The 9892-nt window shown below is 39.8% G+C and overlaps 1 protein-coding gene across 1 annotated transcript; it reads right to left on the minus strand.

Moving 5' to 3' along the window:
* Nucleotides 1-838: 838 nt before the first annotated feature.
* Nucleotides 839-8610, minus strand: kctd7 (potassium channel tetramerization domain containing 7). The gene is made up of 4 exons (XM_026373096.1): nt 8146-8610; nt 6757-6926; nt 5054-5232; nt 839-3563 (listed from the first exon to the last, which is right to left on the minus strand). Exons 1-4 carry the CDS (start codon nt 8473-8475, stop codon nt 3187-3189), a joined length of 1056 nt encoding a protein of 351 aa, XP_026228881.1. The 5' UTR covers nt 8476-8610; the 3' UTR covers nt 839-3186.
* Nucleotides 8611-9892: the final 1282 nt, after the last annotated feature.

Raw genomic sequence — 9892 nt, forward strand, 5'->3', positions numbered from 1 at the left:
AAGTTACTTCAGTTTAGTTTATTGTAAGAGAGACCTGAGAGCGATACAATCAGTCGGGCAGACAGAGAAATGATAACGTTGACATGATGCTAAGTAGGTGTAATGTTTAGTGGTTTGTGTCCGGTGGGGATGTTGTTAGTGTTGATTTTTTTTTTGCTTCTTAAGATGGGTGTACCAAACACTGCCCCAGCACACACACCATAGCAAAAGCCTGAGAGTTGTAAGGACTCACTCTGTGGGAGGCTTCACTGTCACTCCATCCGGTAGCTGTTGACATATTTAACTAAAAGCCAAAAATATCAACCTGCTGGTGGCCTGGAAAAAAAAGGCAGTATGAAAGATTCCTCCTCTGTCAAAGATGACATGACAGTCACAACAGTTCATTTAGTCAAATAATAATTAGTATTATTCCTGGGTTAACAGATTAGCCGTCTGCTATTTACGACTCATCATTCTGATTATGATTTGTGGTCTCCACGGTCTTTTAATAGAGATTTTACTTTGCTTTCAACAATGATCTCAGTCACCAGGGAGCGGAGCTAAAAGCTGCAGATGAGCTCAGTGACAATGTGAGATTCAGTCTGTTCAGGTGACATCACATGAGGGACTTCACACGTATCACATGCTCAGTCTGTGGACTGTTACATCCAGCATCTGTCGAAGTTTGTGGGTTTACAGGTGTTTGCAGACTGAGACTACACTATTACACTCCCTATACAATTTGGTATTCATGCAATTAAAAAGTATTTTTATCAATACATTCAATACACGTGTAAGAGAGTAGAGAGAAGGAGACATTTTACTTTAAGGAGCTTTTTTATTTATTTTATTTATTTACCTTAAATAAAAATCACTTTGCTTTTTCACTACACACAAAATGATAAAAAAAAAAAAAAGACTACACTGTAGAACTATAGCTTCCTAGAAGCTGACAGAAAAAACATAAATAATACAAAATTATTCAAGACAATGCAAACACAACAATATAAATCAACACTGATGCTCCAAAGGAAGAATGTAGCATCACGTCTTCATTATCTATCGACAGTACACCAACAAAATAAGCATCTTGGCTGATTTAGTGAAGAGAAAGGAACTGATTCTGCTTTCTGTAGCTGATAACTATAATGTTGTCTCATACCTTGAGTTAGAAAATGCCTTGGTTACAATCACAAGTATTATCAAGCACGGCACAAGATCCCATTTAGCTTAGATTCAAAGCTCTATACAGCAGCTTTCATGAATTTCATGTCATAATGTTGAAAGGGTGGGATGGAAGTTCACACTAAATCACTTCTGAACTTATTAGATTTAAGACTTGATTGCACTGATGCATTTTTGCTTTGCTGCAAATTTATATTAGTTTAGCTTCCTTCACATCCCCGACAACTGAGGTTAACAACATAAACTAAAATGTGATGAGTATGGACAAACAACAAATGAACACTACTCAATCTCTCTAAAATCTTTAAAAACACACTCCTCAGAAGGTTGCATAAGTAAAATATACTGTTTATCAAAAAGGAACACAGTTAAATCTGTATCCTGACATAAAACGAATATGCTAAAAATACAGGTAGGACTTTAGTTTACTTACATTACTTACAATATTGATAACAATTACTTTCAATGTTGGTTCTGAAAATTAGGCGACGCAGTCCCGAACCCAACCACATATGAATTAGGGCAAAGCTACAGTTACACTGACAAGTAATGTATAAGTTAACAAATAAAGACAATAATAAAGATGTAGGATATTACCTTGAAAGGGAAGAGTTGGCTTGAGATGAGATGTCATTATACCACCTAGTGATGCACAAACCATGTTAGTTTTACCTTGTCTACATTGGTTGCACAATAAAAGCAGCTTTCCAGCTACAGCTTCGATCCTTTGTTAGTGTCTACACCGGTTAGGTCACAGTGCTGCTAGGGGAAGACTTCGTATCTTGTAGTCCAACAAGCAGTCACTGTAGTTACATAAGAAAGTTGGGTGGAAATAGATTTAAAACATAGCATAGATTTAAAGTTTATCTGCCTTAAAGCAGGACTGGGTTATTTCTGGAAATTGAAATTAATTCTTTATGGTACAAATAAAAAATGAAAAGCATAAGCAAAAAATATGCACCACAATTTTGCAGCTACAGCTATACTTAGTTCAGTATGACTAAGACTTTGGTATAGTCTGATAGTCTGGTCAACTCATGTTAGCTTAATATTAGACAGATATTACTTCATAATGGACATCAGTTTGAGCTGCGTTAGCTCAGTCTGAGTGTTTTCGTCCACTGTATCACACAGCAAAGTAAAGTTAGTTAACGTTAGTGGAAAACTGATCCACAGATCACATCACACAGGACACAACCTTATTTGTTTGATGAACTGCTAACTGGGTGACAAAAACATCTCAGTTCTTACGTCTTAGCAATAAAATCATTAAGCTTTGACTTGAGGCATACTAAATTTTCACTTGCATGTAATTATAGTGACCGGACTTTGAGTAATGCCAAAACATGTCTGATCGCATAAGCACAACTCTCCCTGAACACTGGTGGAGAAAATTAAAATGTACCTTAAATGTCATCATTGGAAGTTCTTTAGACCTTTAACTATTACATAATGGATAGTTGGACAATCTAGTTGGAAGTTTTAGGCCTGCTTCACCTCTTATGTGTGTTTAGAAGCTCTGATTCACCTGCAACAACATGGAGTCCCAGAGTAAACTTGCAGAACTGTACTGGAGGTTAGCAACACCAGGGGTGTTACAGTAATAGGAGTGTTTTTATTGGCCTAGATTTCACTGAGAAGAGCATATTTACAGACAATCTGTAGACTGGTCTACAGTTAATTTTACTAGCTATAACTAAAAGAACAGTCCTGTGATAAAGTGCAGTTTTTGTTGTTGCTTTAGCGATGTGTTGATTCAACTGTCATTTTGGAAGAAACCACTTGTGTTGCTGACAATTGTTTCTGTTACTTTGACCACCCTATTGACATCACTGAGGGTATGCTAAATAACAAGTACAAATATATTTTAGGGAAACGCATAATTATTACACCAGAACCCATTTTTAAGCAATCAGCACAAAATATTGGCAACTTCAATACAAAAACCAATATTGGCTGAGTTATTGTTAAACCATCCTTTTACTTTCTGGTCCAGTCAGTCATGACTGTCTCCCTACAGCTTCACCACCATGTGATCTTAAACTCATAGATGGGCCTCTTGCAGTAGTAATGATTGATAAGGTGCTTGTCACAGACACCGATGCACTGCTGCTCGGCAGTGATGCCACGCTCAGCCAGGTCGCTGACGATGCAGTGCAGAAGATCATAAACATCTGCCACTGCCTCCCAGGGTCCAAAGGAAACGTCCACCTCACAGTGATGCTCAAAGAGTTTGGCCTCACTGTCTGAACGCTCAAAGCGCAGAGAGTTAAAAAGAGGACGCTCGTACGGTGTGATGGGCATCTCTTCCTTGTAGACACAGATCTTCAACTTGGCAAACCGTGCCTTTTTCTGCATGGCCCTGAGTTTGGCGATCTCCACAATACGCTCCAGATTGTCTGAAATGAAAACAGTTACATTTATAACTGTCATAGAAACATATTTAAATGTTGCTGTTGTTTGGAAAAGTACTCTTTAAAGTAAGAAGATACTGGTTTGTCAGGTCCGGATATGCGAATTCCGACAGTATTTGTTTGATGCCCTCATTCCTCTTGTTCACACTCAATCCTTTTCTCTGCTCTGAAGCAGATTTGTAGAACTTACAAACGGCAAATAAATAGCAATTTAAATTATAGAAACTATGTATAAATATCAGACAGCAGTTCAGGAAACAAGATCATCGTATTTCACAGATCTCATATCTCAGAGGTCTCATAACTCAAGAGCTTTATTCAGAGTAATTCAATGCCACCACCTCCCTGCCTGCCGTGAGACTAAAAATGTGAGCAACTTCTCAAGTACTTTACTAATAAAATTTCTTTCCATGTCCTCTAGATATCATACTCACTAGGTTTCCACTACAGCTCTTCTCATTTCTTGATCCATACATGTTATACACTGCCCGTCACCAAAAAAAGTCACACACATCAACTCGATAAGCTTCTGCAGATCTTGTATTGACGATGGGAGAGTCAGACCGCTGAGCAAAGTCTTCTCCAGCACATTCCAAAGATTCTTAAGGTTAAGGTCTGTTATCTGTGGTGGCCAATCCATGTGTAAAAATGATGTGTCACCACTATTTCACAATTTGAGCCTGAAGAATCCTGATATTGTCATCTTGGAATATGTCCGTGTCATTGGAGAAGAAAAAAATCCACTGATTTCAGGTAGTCAGCTGATCTCATTCTTTGAGCACATAATATTGCTGAACGCAGACCAACTGCAGCAACCCCAGATCATAGCACTGCCCCCACAGGCTTGTACAGTAGACACTAGGCATGATCGATGCATCACTTCACCCGCCTCTCTTCTTACCCTGATGCAACCATCACTCTGGAACAGGGTGAATCTGGACTCCACAAGATCTTCTTACATTGCTCCAAAGTCCAATTGTTATGCTCCTTAGTATACAATGGCTCCATCCAGTTTTTAATAATGCATTGGACCATTCGTAACCCAGTTTTCACCTAGCTTCGTCAATCTTCTGAAATGTTTTCTTTGCTTGATTCATTCCAATAATTTGACCCTTCATAAACAGATTAACATATTTTCCACGACCACAGGATGTGTCTTCAGACAGATTGTTACTCACAGCATCAGTTAGGGTTAAATAACTTCCACTCATCTAAGGCTCTTACCTATTTGCTTAGTTAAATCCAGGTGGTGACTGATTCAGCCTGCTCTCTTACAAAGTCAGCAGTTCGAGCAGCAGCAGTGGCTATGACACACAGCTTGTGCAGGCAGTTCAGATGCTTTATAAACACATTATCAGCCTCAACTTACAGACACAATACACATATTTTTAGTCTTTTGTCTTTTTTTATTTTAGTAGTTAATGAAGACAAGCAATTCTGTTTATTTCAGCAAGGAGGAGGCTGAATCTAGTTACCTTTGTAGTAGGGTAATAGATCAAGGAAAGCTTGTCTGACTTTCTCTCCTGTGAGGGGCTGAATGTCCTCCAGGCTATCCAGCAATGGGCCAATGGAGTAGTACTGTGCCTCTCTATGCACTGCTCGCACTCGGTCCCTCTGAGGAAGTTCGCCTTCTCGGAGGAAGTTTAGGATGTCCCTTTAGATGGAAACAACATGACAACAACCTGTCCACATAAAATGAGATTCCTGTCTGATCAGTCCTTCTTAAAGCAACTGAGTTCTGATTTGCTGTTATGTTCATCTTTAGTAACCAGATCTAAACAGATTCCACCATCTGATGATAGGTGAATGACTTTTAATGTGCAAAATGTTAAAAAGGTAAAAGTTAATAAAAAGAAGTCAGTTTTAGAGGGCCAAAAACTTCCTTTCATATTTGTTGTTTTGTTTGATTAAGATCAACATCAACATATTCAATAAAGTTTTAGTTCAACTCCTCTGCAGCTCAATGAGGCAGGTTTGGGGACATAGAGAATAAGGGAATACAGAAAAAATACAGAGAAGAGGAAAAAAAGCTGCAGCAGTGTAGGAGCATTGAAGAAGATTTATCTCCAGCAAGACAATAGCCCCTGAAACACTAGTATGTTCCAAATTAAAAGGCCCTCTTATGAGTCTTCATACAACTGCAGTGGGTCTGCATTCCCCAGGTTTTATAAAAAATGTATTACTTCATGTAGGTGCATATCGACCATCTCGCATTTTGCTAGCTGCATGTGCTTAAATCTTTAATACACACCCTCTGTTCATACAGAACTGACCCTTCCCCAACCCTACCTCTTACATAAGTCCAATATCTTGGCTCTGCTCTTTATCACATTCATATTTAAAGTAATTTGTTTTTCCTCTTTAGCCACGCTAGTGGTGTGGCTCTAGGGATGTTGGTCCACTTTGGTCTTGACTGAAATATCTTGTTAAATTCTGTACACACATTATGGCCCCGAGAGAATGAAGCACACTGACTTTAGAAAACCCTTCAGTTTTCATCTAGTGCCACCATAAGGTTGACATTTGTGGATGTGACATTTCCTTTCAGCCAACTGATGGATGGACTGATTTAAAATTTTAATTTGGAACAGACCTACATAACCCTGCAGAATGAATTTGAATCACTGTGGTGATCTCTCCTCTGGGTGGCGCTATAGGATCTCCTCCACCAAAATAAAAGTTTTCATTTTAATGCTACACCCTGTATTTATCTTTCATTTTTTTAATCCATGCACTCATCTCTTTGATGCTTAGGAAGATTGCGATTGGTATTTATTTTGTAATATGTTATGTCTGCCTATGTATTGTTATAAGTTGTATTAATTTAATATTATTTTCTGTTACTGTTTATATATTGCAGTACTGTTAATTTGTTTGTGTTGTAGGTTGTCAGTGTCATCTGATTTGTTTTGTCTGGTCAATAAGTAACCATTGTTCACAATGCAGCACTGGTCAGGTATTCAAGGACAGTACGCAGTGTAGGTCAACAGTGTTTCCAAAACGTTTTAAAACGTTTTTACAACAACATATCGTCACAAGTATCATGTTCATGAAAATATATTAGTGAAATTGGTCTATTTGAATCATTCTGATAACAATGTTATTTTTGTTATATAAAATATAACAACTTTGTCATCTTCATAACAGCCCGAGTACACGCGCTCACAGTGCTACTCACCCAAAGTATGTTCCATCCCGATCGATGAAGAAGCGTCCCTCTGAATCATGTGGGATGTAGTGACGCCCGCTGAACATGGCAGCTAACATGGTGTCCTCGTATCGCCGCAGAGTGGACAGGCGAGTGGTGAAGTACGTTCCCCCAACGTTCAGACAGATGACCTCTGGAAACTTCAGATGAGAATGGAAATAAAATGATAGATAGGACAATCATGACCAAGTATGGTAGCGGTATTTGTGTGTTCATATTTTAGGCAACAAGTCTGTTTAATATTATAATAACCCATAATAATCTGTAACTTCCTTTCATAATTATATCAGTAATTATTGTACTTCTTCTTTTTTGTATGGGTCCCTGCTTGTATAATTAACTGCTCTTTTGGATGGTATCTATCCACATGCAGTAGGTGATCTTTTAAGCTTGTTTGGATATAGCTGGAAGGCGTAATGAATCTTAATTTGAAGGGATGCTGTCTATGCTTTAACTTTATCTCTGTTATGCACCATTAGGGCATGAATAGTTCATAGACCAACAGATAAATCGATTAAATAACGATATAAACAGGTGATTGATTATAAGAAGATGATGCAGCCCAAGTGTTTTGCAGGTATTACATTAAAGTAGTATCCCTAGCTCCCTGTACACACCACAGTGAATGAGCAGAGGTGTTGTTTTCTTCATAGGTACGTGGTGCACAAGTTGTTGTTGTTGTTTATTGGACTGCATCTGGTATCTTACCAGAACAAATCGAATAAAAATGGCCATATAATAACTCTTTATCTTCTTCAAATAGATGTGGATAGCCTGTGTGAGGAGGTACATGCTGCTTTAAGTGTCAGAGCAGGACCATGACTTAACAGTCAGACCACATACATAAGGGGATTATTCTACTGTAGCCATGTTTAGATCCATCACAGGATCTGGACCGTCCAAGGAGGACATGACATACCACACGCTTGCTCATCAAGTCATGTGAACACTGCCAGGCAACAAAACCCCAAACTGTAATTCACAGTTTCTACTATTACCATTTGTGTATACACTGTGTAAAATATGCATATGAATAATGTATTTAATGAACACGTGTTCAATGTAACATCCATAGATAATTCTGCATTATAGTGTAGCCTGCAGCACATAGTGTCTATTATTCTCCCTTATATACTTTAATATTTAGTTACAGCCCCAATACTGCATTCATATGTAACATTTGGTAGTACTACTATGTTTACTTATGTGGGAACTTACATCTGGGTGTGTATTTCTCCTCTCTCTTTCAGTACTTTAGTGTTGTTGTGAGTCCTTCATGTTCATGCATTATGTGAGACCAGCTCTGTGCGTGTGGTTCAACATGTTTTGGGTTTGAAGCAGTCCAGGAAAGCGGCCTACCTCCTGGCAGGAGTCCTGCTCCTGGGTGTGCAGCGGGGAGCGGAGCGGCTTGCTCACGGCGAGGTTCGGAGCGGGGGAGGCCGGCTTTCGGAAATCGTCCTCCGCAGCGTCCGAGCCGGACATGGCATCGCTCGGTTTCTCGGTGTCCCCTGCGGCCGAGAATACCACCATCACTCTGGGCAGCGGCAGAGTCCGCCTCTCCTGAATGAAGCGTCTCACCCGTGTGGTGGCGGCGGGCAGCGGGCTGAAGGACACCGTCTGCCGCTCCCTGCTGCTGCTGCTGCCGCCGCCATCGGAACCGCTCGAGCCGCTCGAGCCATTCTGCTGCATGCGCGCGACAAGCCGACGACGGCACGAGCCACGGCGCGCGACTGCTAGTGAAAACAACAACGCCGCGAGGGCAGAGGGTGGGGCCACCACCCCCCCCCCCCCCTCTCTGAGAGCGGAAGTAGGGCGACTCCTGTAATCAAGTGTTAAATACTTAACGTGCGTGTCGTGCGTGACACCGCGGTGTCTTACGTGCGGGGACGTGCCAGGTGTATGCCGTCATCACGTCCAATCAGCGAGCGGCTCAGCGGAGTGAGGCAATAAAAGCAAATCATGTCACTGGGCACCTGCTGACATCATTGGAAAGAATCTGACATTTAAATGAGCCGGTACCCCGGAGAATTTGCCTATTTTCTCAGTGTGACGTTGCTGTAAGGGGTTCAGGTAGTGGTTCAGGTAATGGCAAAGTGTTTTATAATTCAATTATCACAACATACACACACTTTAGAGCATCAGAGCCTCTATTTTTATTTCCACATTTGTTTTTGAATAAGCAATTAACTGGTAACATGGTCAATATGTGCTTCCTGCTGATGTTTCCTGTTCCCTGCGCATGTTGACCTCACACCTGAATGACTCAGTAACATGGATGTAAAAGTAAAAATAAAACCAAATCTACAGCTCACTAACTGACACGTCATATCTTATTGTTTTAACTGTTTAAAATGTAAGCATCAAAATAGTAATTTGTGGTTTTGTCTGTACTGATTCTTGATTTAGTATTGACGTCCTGATTACCTACAGGTTTTTAGCCCAGAAACCTCTATAGAGTAAGAGAGCTGTGCTGACCCCACAGCATGCAAAGTGTACTAGCATGTGTGTATATAAATAAATAAATAAATAAATATATATATATATATATATATATATACACACATTTTCAGAATTTATGTGTGTTGGTCTTTCTTCTTCTTCTTCCTCTTTCTCGTATCTACAGGCTGTAATCAAATAATCATACGCATTTAGATAAAGTCAACAAGGCTTGATTTGCCAATTAGGCAATCTCACACATTTTCCAATACGGCATTAAAGAAGGTGAAGAAGACAACAACAGAGGCAGGATCCAGTGTGTTCAGCATGTCTGAGCAGGCACAGATCCAGGACATAAAGGAGGTGAGATTACTGCTGCAAGCTGTGTCTGCCACATTTCTATTAGTCTGATATCAAAAATACTTTTGTCTGTGGAAACAAACACACTTCAGTACACTTAATGTGTTTATTTTAAGAACAGTAGGTCTCGTAGGATGGTTGTTAATATGGTGGACATTTCCGTTTAATTAAAGATAAAAACAGACACTGATTGTTTGTGGGAAATATTTTAATTCTGTGACATGGAAGGGAGTGGTTATTTTCAGAGGTGAGAATATGTACACCGGTACTTCCTGTAGATCTTCCTTCCAGATCACGTCTGATGTACAAA

Source organism: Anabas testudineus, chromosome 14 (assembly GCF_900324465.2).
Source record: "Anabas testudineus chromosome 14, fAnaTes1.2, whole genome shotgun sequence".
Classification (NCBI taxonomy): Eukaryota; Metazoa; Chordata; class Actinopteri; order Anabantiformes; family Anabantidae; genus Anabas; species Anabas testudineus.